The following is an 18923-nucleotide window of genomic DNA, read 5'->3' as shown; positions in this document are numbered from 1 at the left end:
GACATTTGACAGTTTTTCAGCATTATTTGAAATATATACTGCGCACTCTATCGTTGAATCTACAGAACTGCGTAGTTTGGAAGCCATCTAGGTAGGTACCTATAATATTCCCATTGGATGCTATTATTTTGCAATTTGAAACATTGAAAAATTTCAATAAAGAACGAATATCCCGACATAAAGACTAGATAAAACCCTATTTTCACGAATTTCAAATATGAATCCATGTTAGTTAAAAAAACAAGCAAAAAATTTTGTACTTTGATAAGTTCCATCTAGTGGTATCTTATGTTTCAAATATGATATTTGAAAGAATTTGCAAAGAAGCTATGAGTTCGGGGATTATAGTAGACCAGCTTAATAAATGTGGCTAATTAGGTATATATATTAATATATGCAATTGGTAAACTCCATTGTTCATTTTCCAGTAATCATTCTAAATTCGTCGGTTTTGTTCTTTTGGAATGATCCATTTTCTATTCTCCATTAGTAAAGCTATATCATTAAGTGCTTATAGATACAGTTTAATTCATATCGTTTTTTAGTTATTTTGGCGGTGAATAATCTTTATCGACAAAAGAAAGTATGAATCGATTTCGTAAAGTAAAAGGTAATTATAATATCTAATTTTACTGATAAATGTGAAATCAAATTGAAAATGTGTATTTAGGATATAAGTCGCCATTTTTCAAAGTGCCGATGTGTTGCACGTGGCATTTCAGAATAATCGCGCTGTATTTTAGTTTTAATATATCATTGGATAATTATAGTGCATTCCATTTTTTGTATCTTTTCTAAATCAAATTAGAGAGATTGTATTACTCATACAATTTTTTTCTGTTGCATACCGCGTTCAGTAACGAATTTCTGTCATTCTTAAACGTGAAATAAAGTAAAAGCTAAAAGCACAGTATAAAGCTTACAATAACAGTTGATGGCTCATTCGATGTCGGCATTTTTGATGTTCATGGTTCAAATTTTCCACGGCGCAACAAGAAATTGTTTTCCACGCGCTCAGGGGTGTATCCAATTGATACAATGCCCGACACTAAATAATATAAACTGTTCGATGATAGATTTAACTAAATAATAAATACTAACCATTAGTGTAGTGATACTAATATTATGAACGAAAAAGTTGATTAAATTCATTATTGGTGTTAGAGGACAAACACAGTGAAACAAAGTATTGTGTTGTAAGAACTCGAATCAAGTTTGTTTATTTTTGTGAAACATCTGTACATTTTACAATTTATTCTTTTGGTTTTTGATTAGTTATCCTGAACATAAGGTACTTTGTACTGACGGGTTTCTTTGAAAAATAAAATATGACGTAATTATAATGAGTTGTTTAATAGTTGTGTTATAAACGTTTTAGAAATATAATCAGTAATATATTTATTATTTTGTCTATTCTGGAGTGTATTCAATTTATTTGTTGAAATTTTGTTAAAAATTGAAGGTTTTTGTTGTACGTGGAAGTGGAATTAATACGACACACACAACAATAATGTGCAGTTTTTACTTTATCAATAGTTATAGTTCACATGAAATAATACTCTGTTTAGAATAATGACACTCAAAACCAATTAAAATAGGGGAAACACTGGCAAAACAACAAAGGGTAAGAATCTTATCTCAGTTTAAGCTTAAAAATGTGAAAGAACAACGAACCTACAATGTTGCCCAATGTTATTATTTTTAACGTTTAAAGGATGCTAAATAATATTTTTTATGTATTTTTAGAATCTAGTTATGCATATGTATTTACGATTTTATGCAGTAGCGAAGTAAGATAGGATTTGTCTGTTGGGAAACTTATCAGAATAAGATATCCAACAACAGTGTGTCATAACTGACAAACTTTCTGAGCAAAGGTTGTTTCCCAGGAGTGTGTATGAGAGATACAATATTGAGTGAGCAATCTGCTTCTATAAGCTATAATTTAGTACTTGTAGCTTCTTGAGAAATGGAATGAAAATTGAAAATTTCATTATCATAGAAATAAAAAGTTCACGAAATGGTTTTCATATTCTGTCGAGTTATCAATCTTTTAGATGCGTATTGCGATTATTCTGAAATGGACTTTGTCAAACACCTGACCTTCGGGTGTTCAGATAATTTCTGCTGAAAATGTAAATACTATCTGTTGATAATTATTTATAGACAACAGTAAGAAATACTGTCTAGTGAGGTTTATTGAGGACAAAATTCTGTACATAGTACCTACAAGGCAGTTGACTCCAATTGAAGGAGATTTGGTGTGGGCTCCATATAAAAAAATGGGCTTTTATGAAGCTCATATAGTTTTTCTCAATAATAATAGAAATATATTGGAAAAAAAGAAACGAGATATCCAAATGAGTGAAGATATTGAAAGTCTGAATGGTAAGTTGAACTATATTATTTATAAAATATCTGAAACAGTTCCTGTTTTTGTAAAATTTTGGATGGAAATCTATACATAGTTACTAAATTAGTTTCAAATCCTCTATAATTGATCATTGATCTATGTATATAAACTGTTTCATTTGCACCATTCCTTTTTAGATATGAATACTGCAATTTCTACATCTAATCTCTGTGGTAATGAAGATAATTCTAGATGTTATCCTACATATGAGGCAGATGATACAAAAATAAATCAAAGTAAGTATGGTACTTTCTCAATAGACGTGAATTTGTTCTTAAAAAAGTAAGTCTATGTTCAACTTATAGTTGTTGCCGTCAGTTTTAATTAATCTAATAAGGAAGTAGGTCTACATAATAAGTGATAATGTGATCTACCTATCTTGTTTATAGATATTGCAGTTTCTGAATGTGATCTTAGTGTGGACAGAGATAATTCATTACATGATCCAACTTACATACCAGAAGATACTGAGACTGTTAATGTCACAAAAACAAATAAGCGTAAGTCATTTTCACATTAGTTTCTAGCTTGTGAAAGAAATCATGAATTTATACCTCAGTTATCAGGTGGCCACTAATTTTTCATTTTTTTTTAAATAATTATATATACAATGAGTTTCAAAAAGTTCACACCAATTTTTCAGAAAATATGAGATGTCAAATCAACACAAAGTGAGAATCGACTTCAATGGGCTTCAATGAATGTAAATCGACGATATCTGACAAAGTTAGATGCAAACTCATTCAAATATATGAGAAATGTTGAAATTCGACTTCAAATGAGGAAGATAGACTTTGAAAATTTTCAATCAACACAAAGTGAGATTCGACTTCAATGGGCTTCAATGAATGTAAATCGACGATATCTGACAAAGTTAGATGCAAACTCATTCAAATATATGAGAAATGTTGAAATTCGACTTCAAATGAGGAAGATAGACTTTGAAAATTTTCAATCAAGACAAAGTGACAATCGACTTCAATGGGCTTCAATGGATGTTAATCGACGATATCTGACAAAGTGGTTAAGAAAGCTTAACAAAGTTTCTTTTTAGGACACTAGATAGGTACTTATTATATATTTTCAATTTTTCTACGTCTTCGTTTTTCGAATTAGTAATTTCATTAGTGATTACAGGTAGGTACATGAAAATGTTTATTAAGTAAAGAAAGAACGTAGAATTCATACAGTGTAGAATTTATTTCAAGTTTCAAAATTTCTGTTTCATTTTCTACCCAGTAATAAATAAAGCCTTTATTAAGTCCTAAATTTTGGATATTACATTTAGAATACGAATTATAAAAGGAAACATCGAGAAGAGGTATATAAGTTTGCTTAAATAAACAAAAAAGGGTGGTTGGTTTTTGAAGATATAATTCTTGGAAGGATAAAGAAAATTTTCAAAGTCTATCTTCCTAATTTTAAGTCGAATTCCAACATTTCTTATATATTTGAGTGAATTTGCATCTAACTTTTTCAGATATCATCGAATAACATCCATTGAAGCCCATTGAGGTCAACTGTCACTTTGTAATAATTGAAAATTTTCAAAGTCTATCTTCCTAATTTGAAGTCGCATTTCAACATTTCTCATATATTCGAGTGAGTTTGCATCTAACTTTGTCAGATATCATCGAATAACATCCATTGAAGCCCATTGAGGTCAAATGTCACTTTGTAATAATTGAAAATTTTCAAAGTCTATCTTCCTAATTTGAAGTCGCATTTCAACATTTCTCATATATTCGAGTGAGTTTACATCTAGCTTTGTCAGATATCGTCGAATAACATCCATTGAAGGTCGTTGAGGTCAACTGTCACTTTGTGTTAATTGAAAATTTTCAAAGTCTATCTTCCTAATTTGAAGTCGAATTTCAACATTTCTTATATATTTGAGTGAGTTCGCTTCTAACTTTGTCAGATATCGTCGATTAACATCCATTGAAGCCCATTGAGGTCAATTGTCACTTTGTGATAATTGAAAATTTTCAAAGTCTATCTTCCTAATTTTAAGTCGAATTCCAACATTTCTTATATATTTGAGTGAATTTGCATCTAACTTTTTCAGATATCATCGAATAACATCCATTGAAGCTCGTTGAGGTCAACTGCCACTTTGTGATAATTGAAAATTTTCAAAGTCTATCTTCCTAATTTTAAGTCGAATTCCAACATTTCTTATATATTTGTATGAGTTTACATCTAGCTTTGTCAGATATCGTCGAATAACATCCATTGAAGCCCATTGAGGTCAACTGTAACTTTGTGATAATTGAAAATTTTCAAAGTCTATCTTCCTAATTTGAAGTCGAATTTCAACATTTCTTATATATTTGAGTGAGTTTGCATCTAACTTTGTCAGATATCGTCGATTAACATCCATTGAAGCTCGTTGAGGTCAACTGTCACTTTGTGTTAATTGAAAATTTTCAAAGTCTATCTTCCTAATTTGAAGTCGCATTTCAACATTTCTCATATATTCGAGTGAGTTTGCATCTAACTTTTTCAGATATCATCGAATAACATCCATTGAAGCCCATTGAGGTCAACTGTCACTTTGTAATAATTGAAAATTTTCATAGTCTATCTTCCTAATTTGAAGTCGCATTTCAACATTTCTCATATATTCGAGTGAGTTTGCATCTAACTTTGTCAGATATCATCGAATAACATCCATTGAAGCCCATTGAGGTCAACTGTCACTTTGTAATAATTGAAAATTTTCAAAGTCTATCTTCCTAATTTGAAGTCGCATTTCAACATTTCTCATATATTCGAGTGAGTTTACATCTAGCTTTGTCAGATATCGTCGAATAACATCCATTGAAGCCCATTGAGGTCAATTGTCACTTTGTGATAATTGAAAATTTTCAAAGTGTATCTAATTTGAAGTCGAATTTCGACATTTCTTATATATTTGAGTGAGTTCGCATCTAACTTTGTCAGATATCGTCGATTAACATCCATTGAAGCCCATTGAGGTCAACTGCCACTTTGTGATAATTGAAAATTTTCAAAGTCTATCTTCCTAATTTTAAGTCGAATTTCGACATTTCTTATATATTTGAGTGAATTTGCATCTAACTTTTTCAGATATCATCGAATAACATCCATTGAAGCTCGTTGAGGTCAACTGCCACTTTGTGATAATTGAAAATTTTCAAAGTCTATCTTCCTAATTTTAAGTCGAATTCCAACATTTCTTATATATTTGTATGAGTTTACATCTAGCTTTGTCAGATATCGTCGATTAACATCCATTGAAGCCCATTGAGGTCAACTGTCACTTTGTAATAATTGAAAATTTTCAAAGTCTATCTTCCTAATTTGAAGTCGAATTTCAACATTTCTCATATATTTGAGTGAGTTTGCATCTAACTTTGTCAGATATCATCGAATAACATCCATTGAAGCCCATTGAGGTCAACTGTCACTTTGTAATAATTGAAAATTTTCAAAGTCTATCTTCCTAATTTGAAGTCGCATTTCAACATTTCTCATATATATGAGAAATGTTGAAATTCGACTTCAAATGAGGAAGATAGACTTTGAAAATTTTCAATCAACACAAAGTGAGATTCGACTTCAATGGGCTTCAATGAATGTAAATCGACGATATCTGACAAAGTTAGATGCAAACTCATTCAAATATATGAGAAATGTTGAAATTCGACTTCAAATGAGGAAGATAGACTTTGAAAATTTTCAATCAACACAAAGTGAGAATCGACCTCAATGGGCTTCAATGAATGTAAATCGACGATATCTGATAAAGTTAGATGCGAACTCATTCAAATATATGAGATATGTTGAAATTCGACTTCAAATGAGGAAGATAGTCTTTGAAAATTTTCAATTAAACCAAAGTGAGAATCGACTTCAATGGGCTTCAGTGAATGTAAATCGACGATATCTGACAAAGTTAGATGCAATCTCATTCAAATATATGAGAAATGTTGAAATTCGACTTCAAATGAGGAAGATAGACTTTGAAAATTTTCAATCAACACAAAGTGACAATCGACCTCAATGGGCTTCAATGAATGTAAATCGACGATATCTGATAAAGTTAGATGCGAACTCATTCAAATATATGAGAAATGTTGAAATTCGACTTCAAATGAGGAAGATAGACTTTGAAAATTTTCAATCAACACAAAGTGACAATCGACCTCAATGGGCTTCAATGAATGTAAATCGACGATATCTGATAAAGTTAGATGCGAACTCATTCAAATATATGAGAAATGTTGAAATTCGACTTCAAATGAGGAAGATAGACTTTGAAAATTTTCAATCAACACAAAGTGACAATCGACCTCAATGGGCTTCAATGAATGTAAATCGACGATATCTGATAAAGTTAGATGCGAACTCATTCAAATATATGAGAAATGTTGAAATTCGACTTCAAATGAGGAAGATAGACCTTGAAAATTTTCAATCAACACAAAGTGAGAATCGACTTCAATGGGCTTCAATGAATGTAAATCGACGATATCTGACCATGTTAGATGCAAACTCATTCAAATATATGAGAAATGTTGAAATTCGACTTCAAATGAGGAAGATAGACTTTGAAAGTAACAATAGCTCCCCTAAATATAATTCACGTAAATCATTCCTAAACAGGTATGTTTTTCTATTGTCATAATATATATATATATATATATATATATATATATATATATATATTCCAGATCAAATTCTTTGACTGAGCGAAGTAACAGAGAAAAAATAAGTAGAGATTCAAATGGCACTCCGACAACCTCAAAACTAAGAAGACCAAGGTAGAGAATGTCTTTTGTTTGTTCTAATCTATTTTTATTAAATTTCAATTTTTTTTTTGGTATATTTGAATCGATTTATAATTTTAATACCCAATTATAAAAAAACACCGTATGACTAGAAATGATTTCAATTATATATATATATATATATATATATATATATATATATATATATATATATATATATATATATATATTTATGTATGCCAAAGTGTTAGTTTGGGGACAAAATATTTCTGTAAGTGATTGTTTGAGGACATTTGAGGACTGTCCCCAAAGTTTTTATATGCCTAACTGTTGTTTTGAGGACTCGGGCAGTTTGGGGACTATCAAATTTGGTGTTTGAGGACACTATTGAGCAAAATGGGGACCACACTGAGCAATTCGGGGACAGCATATAGCAATTCGAGGACTGAATCGAATAACAGAACCATTGTTTATTTAGCATTAAATCCAGCAACTCTAAGGAGGATTCGCGTTAGCAACTATTCTAATAGAGACTCAATCATCTGGACAATTATGATTTTTCTATTAAAATTTAGGAAAGTGGCTAAGATAGTCAGACGATTTTTGTTATTTGCCTAATAACAAAACCCGTTCACTCTCATCAGTTCTTGAACTTTGGCCAAAAATTTGAACCCCAAATTGTACTTTATAGCTACGTATTAAAATTTTCAGTTTTAGCAAATTGATAATAGAGACGTTAGAATTGGATATTTGTACCTACCTTTGCTCTGTTATGATATTATGTTTTAGGAAAAGAGTAATGCACTGAATTTATACTTGTTTCTTTCTAACACATTGTCGCTTATGGACTGTGTGTAGAATCCTATGTCACCATGAAATATTCCTAACACCTATATTTCAAGAAATGCTGCTCCAAAAGTAGTGCAAATATGAATGAGAAAACTTATAGTATATTTTGTGACGAAAAGCTGTATGAAGGCTGTGAGTTTAATACTCGTCATTCAAATCATTTCATTAAGACTTCTATAGGTTTATGTCGTTACCCGTTTGCTTGAAAAGAGAACTGTTGGGTATTGTCCAAAAAAAGTCCAATATTTTTAGCAGAGAATTTATTCAGTATTTACCTTAAGCACCAGACGAGACATTTTTGGTACTCATGGTGTATGAGATCGATTTTTATTAAGAATTTTCAAAATATAACCAATAAACCCAACGTACCATCATAAAAATAGGTTTAGTAACTTGACAGAATAAGATTAATCATATAATAGTAATTATGCGCCAAGGAGGATATGTGAGGTATTATTGTCCATATATTTGTCGAAAAAGGTAGGTACCTTATTTATTTTGTTACTTTTAGTTTATATGAAAGTAAAATTTGAATTATTTCTTTTTGTGAAAATTAATTTGGCACAGAACTGCATCGGGAGTACTTATAATCTGACAGAACAACGAGTGAGTTTATTTGAATTTGTCCACTCACCGATCCGAAGTTAAGATAAGTAACCATTGACCAAACATACCAACAGATCCCCAACCGTCTACTTCAAAGTCAGATAATCATAATGAAAGTTTTCCAGAAGCTTAAACTTCATCGACCTTAACGGCAAACGCCAACAGTCTAACGAAGGAAAATAATTTTAACTTAATTAATATTAACCCATTCGGTATTACTTGACTAACGTTTAATATGCATCCAATATATAATAATTTTAAATAAGTAACTGAATAATCTAGTTTACGTTTAGAATTAGGTTATTGTTTGTCGGCTGGATTTTGGACGGGTCACTAGTCACTCCCGTTTCACATAACAGCTGTGCACAAGGAAGGCAACTCAATACAATAATTTTTGTTTTGGTTTCATAATATTGTTGTTGTATACATGGACAAAAATTGTTACAATCAACAAATTCTTTTGATCCTTATTTACCATGCAAATCAAAGAAACATTTTTATTTAGAATTTCATGAAAACTGTTCAAATATTTTCAATTGTATGTATTTCTGTGATGTTATAGAATATACAGTGTTAGGAATATTTCTTGGTAACTTAGGATTTAACACACGGTCCATAAGCGACAATATGTTAGAAAGAAACAAATGTACATTCGGTGTATAGTCTAGTATCCTTATTTTAACTGTAATAATCTACGCTGACTTTAGATTGTCTATCTCACTATATCTCACATTGGTAATGCTGTGTAACCTTTGCATTTTCCGTTGAGAGTGGGACGATTATTGTTTTACGTTAAAATCAAATGACGAACGATTTTTGTTATCATAAAAAGGAATATTGTATGGGAACATACACTTTCAACATGTAGATTGAAAATGAAGAGGAAGGATAGATAAAAATAGAACAATTACGGCTCTAGACTAAATCGTTTTATTATATATTATAACATTTCACTTTCGGTACTTGAGATGGTCTTTGTGAGCCTTTAAGGGATATAGATAAAATTTGTACAATGATAGCACAATTAAAACCGAAATCATTTCATCAGTTACCTATAATGATAAAACCTATTCGAAAAATAAATATTTCCAATATACTAATTACCATCATTTTTAGAACACACCAAAGACCAGTATCACTATTTTACTCGTTTAAAGTATTTCTTTAGTTCTTAAATAAAGTAGTGTAATGATTATAGATTCCTTTCATGCATGATCGTGCAACGCCGCCTAATCGCCTAAAGGAACTGGCGTATATTTAACATACATATATATTGTTTTTTGTATAGACAGACCTTTTGATGTATGAAGACCGATAGAAAGATCATTTTATTTCGTAAAAGAATTTTTTTAATTGTCCTTTGCTTTTAAAAACGACAATGTATTGTGTTGATGATATTTTTAATAAATACCTACATTTTTATTTTTAATACCTACATTTTTGGTTGAAGTTCTCTTTTGTTGAGAAATGGTTAATACAAGTGTTACTCTCCACTTATCATAGTTGAATGATTAAACTACTTTTAAACCAAATGTATACTGGAATTGCCTGTTTTTCATCGTTCCAACCAAATGAAAACTATGCCCTTTTCCATACAAATGATAACAAATACATTATTCTGCTAAAATGTATCACAAAGATATTTTGGTGATATATTTCTAGAACATAAAGATATTTGTATTTTCAAATCGAACATGTTCTTGTACTTGTATGTTAATTCATACATCATACTTGAAGGTGTCAATTTAAAACACTTCAACTGATGTTTTGATAAATTTAAACTTCAATTATTCATGTGTAAGCAAATTTGTCAACTGTTAAACCTTACAAAAGTAGTCGACGAATTTGCAATAATTTACAGATTTAATTTCACATTTCGTTGTATTGTCTCTTCCGTTTCAATAATACCTATGCATAGGTCCTCTCGGTTTCGATGTGTCTATTAGCTTAATTATTATTTAGTTCGAGCATATTATTGAGTCTGTAATTTATTCATCCAGACTAAAATTTAGTATTACTAGTATTTTATGTTATTGCTCCCAATCTAGTAACTATATCAATATCAGTTGAAACAAATTAACAGAATAACTTGTTTGATTTAAGAATACAAATAAGAATTTTTGTCCTAGAAAGAAATAAACAGAAGATTGATAATTTGTCATCTCTTCTTCCGTATATTTCTTTTTTATTATTAGCAAGATCAGGTGTCTACTACCTATATCGAACAGAAAATTTCGAAATGGTATGAAAAACGGCCTAGTTTTTCGTTAACTTTAATACTGAAAACAGTAATTTTGGTACTAAATAATTCGATTTCGTATGAAAATAGTTAAGTCATTGAGGTATTTGCATAATTTTTTATCAAACATTGATGATATAGTTACTAGATTGGGAGCAATAACATAAAATACTAGTAATACTAAATTTTAGTCTGGATGAATAAATTACAGACTCAATAATATGCTCGAACTAAATAATAATTAAGCTAATAGACACATCGAAACCGAGAGGACCTATGCATAGGTATTATTGAAACGGAAGAGACAATACAACGAAATGTGAAATTAAATCTGTAAATTATTGCAAATTCGTCGACTACTTTTGTAAGGTTTAACAGTTGACAAAATTGCTTACACATGAATAATTGAAGTTTTAATTTATCAAAACATCAGTTGAAGTGTTTTAAATTGACACCTTCAAGTATGATGTATGAATTAACATACAAGTACAAGAACATGTTCGATTTGAAAATACAAATATCTTTATGTTCTAGAAATATATCACCAAAATATCTTTGTGATACATTTTAGCAGAATAATGTATTTGTTATCATTTGTATGGAAAAGGGCATAGTTTTCATTAGGTTGGAACGATGAAAAACAGGCAATTCCAGTATACATTTGGTTTAAAAGTAGTTTAATCATTCAACTATGATAAGTGGAGAGTAACACTTGTATTAACCATTTCTCAACAAAAGAGAACTTCAACCAAAAATGTAGGTATTAAAAATAAAAATGTAGGTATTTATTAAAAATATCATCAACACAATACATTGTCGTTTTTAAAAGCAAAGGACAATTAAAAAAATTCTTTTACGAAATAAAATGATCTTTCTATCGGTCTTCATACATCAAAAGGTCTGTCTATACAAAAAACAATATATATGTATGTTAAATATACGCCAGTTCCTTTAGGCGATTAGGCGGCGTTGCACGATCATGCATGAAAGGAATCTATAATCATTACACTACTTTATTTAAGAACTAAAGAAATACTTTAAACGAGTAAAATAGTGATACTGGTCTTTGGTGTGTTCTAAAAATGATGGTAATTAGTATATTGGAAATATTTATTTTTCGAATAGGTTTTATCATTATAGGTAACTGATGAAATGATTTCGGTTTTAATTGTGCTATCATTGTACAAATTTTATCTATATCCCTTAAAGGCTCACAAAGACCATCTCAAGTACCGAAAGTGAAATGTTATAATATATAATAAAACGATTTAGTCTAGAGCCGTAATTGTTCTATTTTTATCTATCCTTCCTCTTCATTTTCAATCTACATGTTGAAAGTGTATGTTCCCATACAATATTCCTTTTTATGATAACAAAAATCGTTCGTCATTTGATTTTAACGTAAAACAATAATCGTCCCACTCTCAACGGAAAATGCAAAGGTTACACAGCATTACCAATGTGAGATATAGTGAGATAGACAATCTAAAGTCAGCGTAGATTATTACAGTTAAAATAAGGATACTAGACTATACACCGAATGTACATTTGTTTCTTTCTAACATATTGTCGCTTATGGACCGTGTGTTAAATCCTAAGTTACCAAGAAATATTCCTAACACTGTATATTCTATAACATCACAGAAATACATACAATTGAAAATATTTGAACAGTTTTCATGAAATTCTAAATAAAAATGTTTCTTTGATTTGCATGGTAAATAAGGATCAAAAGAATTTGTTGATTGTAACAATTTTTGTCCATGTATACAACAACAATATTATGAAACCAAAACAAAAATTATTGTATTGAGTTGCCTTCCTTGTGCACAGCTGTTATGTGAAACGGGAGTGACTAGTGACCCGTCCAAAATCCAGCCGACAAACAATAACCTAATTCTAAACGTAAACTAGATTATTCAGTTACTTATTTAAAATTATTATATATTGGATGCATATTAAACGTTAGTCAAGTAATACCGAATGGGTTAATATTAATTAAGTTAAAATTATTTTCCTTCGTTAGACTGTTGGCGTTTGCCGTTAAGGTCGATGAAGTTTAAGCTTCTGGAAAACTTTCATTATGATTATCTGACTTTGAAGTAGACGGTTGGGGATCTGTTGGTATGTTTGGTCAATGGTTACTTATCTTAACTTCGGATCGGTGAGTGGACAAATTCAAATAAACTCACTCGTTGTTCTGTCAGATTATAAGTACTCCCGATGCAGTTCTGTGCCAAATTAATTTTCACAAAAAGAAATAATTCAAATTTTACTTTCATATAAACTAAAAGTAACAAAATAAATAAGGTACCTACCTTTTTCGACAAATATATGGACAATAATACCTCACATATCCTCCTTGGCGCATAATTACTATTATATGATTAATCTTATTCTGTCAAGTTACTAAACCTATTTTTATGATGGTACGTTGGGTTTATTGGTTATATTTTGAAAATTCTTAATAAAAATCGATCTCATACACCATGAGTACCAAAAATGTCTCGTCTGGTGCTTAAGGTAAATACTGAATAAATTCTCTGCTAAAAATATTGGACTTTTTTTGGACAATACCCAACAGTTCTCTTTTCAAGCAAACGGGTAACGACATAAACCTATAGAAGTCTTAATGAAATGATTTGAATGACGAGTATTAAACTCACAGCCTTCATACAGCTTTTCGTCACAAAATATACTATAAGTTTTCTCATTCATATTTGCACTACTTTTGGAGCAGCATTTCTTGAAATATAGGTGTTAGGAATATTTCATGGTGACATAGGATTCTACACACAGTCCATAAGCGACAATGTGTTAGAAAGAAACAAGTATAAATTCAGTGCATTACTCTTTTCCTAAAACATAATATCATAACAGAGCAAAGGTAGGTACAAATATCCAATTCTAACGTCTCTATTATCAATTTGCTAAAACTGAAAATTTTAATACGTAGCTATAAAGTACAATTTGGGGTTCAAATTTTTGGCCAAAGTTCAAGAACTGATGAGAGTGAACGGGTTTTGTTATTAGGCAAATAACAAAAATCGTCTGACTATCTTAGCCACTTTCCTAAATTTTAATAGAAAAATCATAATTGTCCAGATGATTGAGTCTCTATTAGAATAGTTGCTAACGCGAATCCTCCTTAGAGTTGCTGGATTTAATGCTAAATAAACAATGGTTCTGTTATTCGATTCAGTCCTCGAATTGCTATATGCTGTCCCCGAATTGCTCAGTGTGGTCCCCATTTTGCTCAATAGTGTCCTCAAACACCAAATTTGATAGTCCCCAAACTGCCCGAGTCCTCAAAACAACAGTTAGGCATATAAAAACTTTGGGGACAGTCCTCAAATGTCCTCAAACAATCACTTACAGAAATATTTTGTCCCCAAACTAACACTTTGGCATACATAAATATATATATATATATATATATATATATATATATATATATCGATTTATAATTTTAATACCCAATTATAAAAAAACACCGTATGACTAGAAATGATTTCAATTATATATATATATATATATATATATATATATCTTCTATCTTCTATCTTCCTAATTTGAAGTCGCATTTCAACATTTCTCATATATTCGAGTGAGTTTACATCTAGCTTTGTCAGATATCGTCGAATAACATCCATTGAAGCCCATTGAGGTCAATTGTCACTTTGTGATAATTGAAAATTTTCAAAGTGTATCTAATTTGAAGTCGAATTTCGACATTTCTTATATATTTGAGTGAGTTCGCATCTAACTTTGTCAGATATCGTCGATTAACATCCATTGAAGCCCATTGAGGTCAACTGCCACTTTGTGATAATTGAAAATTTTCAAAGTCTATCTTCCTAATTTTAAGTCGAATTCCAACATTTCTTATATATTTGTGTGAGTTTACATCTAGCTTTGTCAGATATCGTCGAATAACATCCATTGAAGCCCATTGAGGTCAATTGTCACTTTGTGATAATTGAAAATTTTCAAAGTGTATCTAATTTGAAGTCGAATTTCGACATTTCTTATATATTTGAGTGAGTTCGCATCTAACTTTGTCAGATATCGTCGATTAACATCCATTGAAGCCCATTGAGGTCAACTGCCACTTTGTGATAATTGAAAATTTTCAAAGTCTATCTTCCTAATTTGAAGTCGAATTTCAACATTTCTTATATATTTGAGTGAGTTCGATTCTAACATTGTCAGATATCGTCGATTAACATCCATTGAAGCCCATTGAGGTCAACTGTCACTTTGTAATAATTGAAAATTTTCAAGTTAGATGCAAACTCACTCAAATATATGAGAAATGTTGAAATTCGACTTCAAATGAGGAAGATAGACTTTGAAAATTTTCAATCAACACAAAGTGAGAATCGACTTCAATGGGCTTCAATAAATGTAAATCGACAATATCTGACAAAGTTAGATGCAAACTCATTCAATTATATGAGAAATGTTGAAATTCGACTTCAAATGAGGAAGGTAGACTTTGAAAATTTTCAATCAACACAAAGTGAGAATCGACTTCAATGGGCTTCAATGAATGTAAATCGACGATATCTGACCATGTTAGATGCAAACTCATTCATATATATGAGAAATGTTGAAATTCGACTTCAAATGAGGAAGATAGACTTTGAAAATTTTCAATCAACACAAAGTGAGATTCGACTTCAATGGGTTTCAATGAATGTAAATCGACGATATCTGACAAAGTTAGATGCAAACTCATTCAAATATATGAGAAATGTTGAAATTCGACTTCAAATGAGGAAGATAGACTTTGAAAATTTTCAATCAACACAAAGTGAGAATCGACCTCAATGGGCTTCAATGAATGTAAATCGACGATATCTGATAAAGTTAGATGCGAACTCATTCAAATATATGAGATATGTTGAAATTCGACTTCAAATGAGGAAGATAGTCTTTGAAAATTTTCAATTAAACCAAAGTGAGAATCGACTTCAATGGGCTTCAGTGAATGTAAATCGACGATATCTGACAAAGTTAGATGCAATCTCATTCAAATATATGAGAAATGTTGAAATTCGACTTCAAATGAGGAAGATAGACTTTGAAAATTTTCAATCAACACAAAGTGACAATCGACCTCAATGGGCTTCAATGAATGTAAATCGACGATATCTGATAAAGTTAGATGCGAACTCATTCAAATATATGAGAAATGTTGAAATTCGACTTCAAATGAGGAAGATAAACTTTGAAAATTTTCAATCAACACAAAGTGACAATCGACCTCAATGGGCTTCAATGAATGTAAATCGACGATATCTGATAAAGTTAGATGCGAACTCATTCAAATATATGAGAAATGTTGAAATTCGACTTCAAATGAGGAAGATAGATTTTGAAAATTTTCAATCAACACAAAGTGAGAATCGACTTCAATGGGCTTCAATGAATGTAAATCGACAATATCTGACAAAGTTAGATGCAAACTCATTCAATTATATGAGAAATGTTGAAATTCGACTTCAAATGAGGAAGGTAGACTTTGAAAATTTTCAATCAACACAAAGTGAGAATCGACTTCAATGGGCTTCAATGAATGTAAATCGACGATATCTGACCATGTTAGATGCAAACTCATTCAAATATATGAGAAATGTTGAAATTCGACTTCAAATGAGGAAGATAGACTTTGAAAGTAACAATAGCTCCCCTAAATATAATTCACGTAAATCATTCCTAAACAGGTATGTTTTTCTATTGTCATATTATATATATATATATATATATATATATATATATATATATATATATATATATATATATATATATATATATATATATATATTCCAGATCAAATTCTTTGACTGAGCGAAGTAACAGAGAAAAAATAAGTAGAGATTCAAATGGCACTCCGACAACCTCAAAACTAAGAAGACCAAGGTAGAGAATGTCTTTTGTTTGTTCGAATCTATTTTTATTAAATTTCAGTTATTTTTTTTTTGGTATATTTGAATCGATTTATAATTTTAATACCCAATTATAAAAAAACACCGTATGACTAGAAATGATTTCAATTATATATATATATATATATATATATATATATATATATATATAAGAAATGTCGAAATTCGACTTCAAATTATATACACTTTGAAAATTTTCAATTATCACAAAGTGACAATTGACCTCAGTGGGCTTCAATGGATGTTATTCGACGATATCTGACAAAGCTAGATGTAAACTCATACAAATATATAAGAAATGTTGGAATTCGACTTAAAATTAGGAAGATAGACTTTGAAAATTTTCAATTATCACAAAGTGGCAGTTGACCTCAACGAGCTTCAATGGATGTTAATCGACGATATCTGACAAAGTTAGAAGCGAACTCACTCAAATATATAAGAAATGTTGAAATTCGACTTCAAATTAGGAAGATAGACTTTGAAAATTTTCAATTAACACAAAGTGACAGTTGACCTCAACGACCTTCAATGGATGTTATTCGATGATATCTGACAAAGTTAGATGCAAACTCACTCAAATATATAAGAAATGTTGGAATTCGACTTAAAATTAGGAAGATAGACTTTGAAAATTTTCAATTATCACCAAGTGACAGTTGACCTCAATGGGCTTCAATGGATGTTAATCGACGATATCTGACAAAGTTAGAAGCGAACTCACTCAAATATATAAGAAATGTTGAAATTCGACTTCAAATTAGGAAGATAGACTTTGAAAATTTTCAATTATCACAAAGTGGCAGTTGACCTCAATGGGCTTCAATGGATGTTAATCGACGATATCTGACAAAGTTAGATGCGAACTCACTCAAATATATAAGAAATGTCGAAATTCGACTTCAAATTATATACACTTTGAAAATTTTCAATTATCACAAAGTGACAATTGACCTCAATGGGCTTCAATGGATGTTATTCGACGATATCTGACAAAGCTAGATGTAAACTCACACAAATATATAAGAAATGTTGGAATTCGACTTAAAATTAGGAAGATAGACTTTGAAAATTTTCAATTATCACAAAGTGGCAGTTGACCTCAATGGGCTTCAATGGATGTTAATCGACGATATCTGACAAAGTTAGATGCGAACTCACTCAAATATATAAGAAATGTCGAAATTCGACTTCAAATTAGATACACTTTGAAAATTTTCAATTATCACAAAGTGACAATTGACCTCAATGGGCTTCAATGGATGTTATTCGACGATATCTGACAAAGCTAGATGTAAACTCACTCGAATATATGAGAAATGTTGAAATGCGACTTCAAATTAGGAAGATAGACTTTGAAAATTTTCAATTATTACAAAGTGACAGTTGACCTCAATGGGCTTCAATGGATGTTATTCGATGATATCTGACAAAGTTAGATGCAAACTCACTCGAATATATGAGAAATGTTGAAATGCGACTTCAAATTAGGAAGATAGACTTTGAAAATTTTCAATTATTACAAAGTGACAGTTGACCTCAATGGGCTTCAATGGATGTTATTCGATGATATCTGAAAAAGTTAGATGCAAACTCACTCGAATATATGAGAAATGTTGAAATGCGACTTCAAATTAGGAAGATAGACTTTGAAAATTTTCAATTATTACAAAGTGACAGTTGACCTCAATGGGCTTCAATGGATGTTAATCGACGATATCTGACAATGTTAGAATCGAACTCACTCAAATATATAAGAAATGTTGAAATTCGACTTCAAATTAGGAAGACAGACTTTGAAAATTTTCAATTATCACAAAGTGACAGTTGACCTCAATGGGCTTCAATGGATGTTATTCGACGATATCTGACAAAGCTAGATGTAAACTCATACAAATATATAAGAAATGTTGGAATTCGACTTAAAATTAGGAAGATAGACTTTGAAAATTTTCAATTATCACCAAGTGACAGTTGACCTCAATGGGCTTCAATGGATGTTAATCGACGATATCTGACAAAGTTAGAAGCGAACTCACTCAAATATATAAGAAATGTTGAAATTCGACTTCAAATTAGGAAGATAGATTTTGAAAATTTTCAATTAT

At 30.4% G+C, this 18923-nt stretch overlaps 1 protein-coding gene across 1 annotated transcript; it reads left to right on the top strand.

The window, feature by feature from the left end:
* The first annotated feature begins 554 nt into the window (after positions 1-554).
* LOC130452295 (uncharacterized) lies at positions 555-3213 on the top strand. Its single transcript, XM_056791530.1, has 3 exons — positions 555-610; positions 2167-2388; positions 2551-3213. The coding sequence occupies exons 1-3, from the start codon at positions 586-588 to the stop codon at positions 2697-2699; spliced, it is 396 nt and encodes a 131-aa protein (XP_056647508.1). The 5' UTR covers positions 555-585; the 3' UTR covers positions 2700-3213.
* The last annotated feature ends 15710 nt before the right edge of the window (positions 3214-18923 follow it).

This window comes from Diorhabda sublineata, unplaced genomic scaffold (assembly GCF_026230105.1).
Source record: "Diorhabda sublineata isolate icDioSubl1.1 unplaced genomic scaffold, icDioSubl1.1 Dsub_61, whole genome shotgun sequence".
Taxonomy (NCBI): Eukaryota; Metazoa; Arthropoda; class Insecta; order Coleoptera; family Chrysomelidae; genus Diorhabda; species Diorhabda sublineata.
Note: the sequence above shows the minus strand (reverse complement) of the source record. Positions and strands in the feature narration are given on the sequence as shown.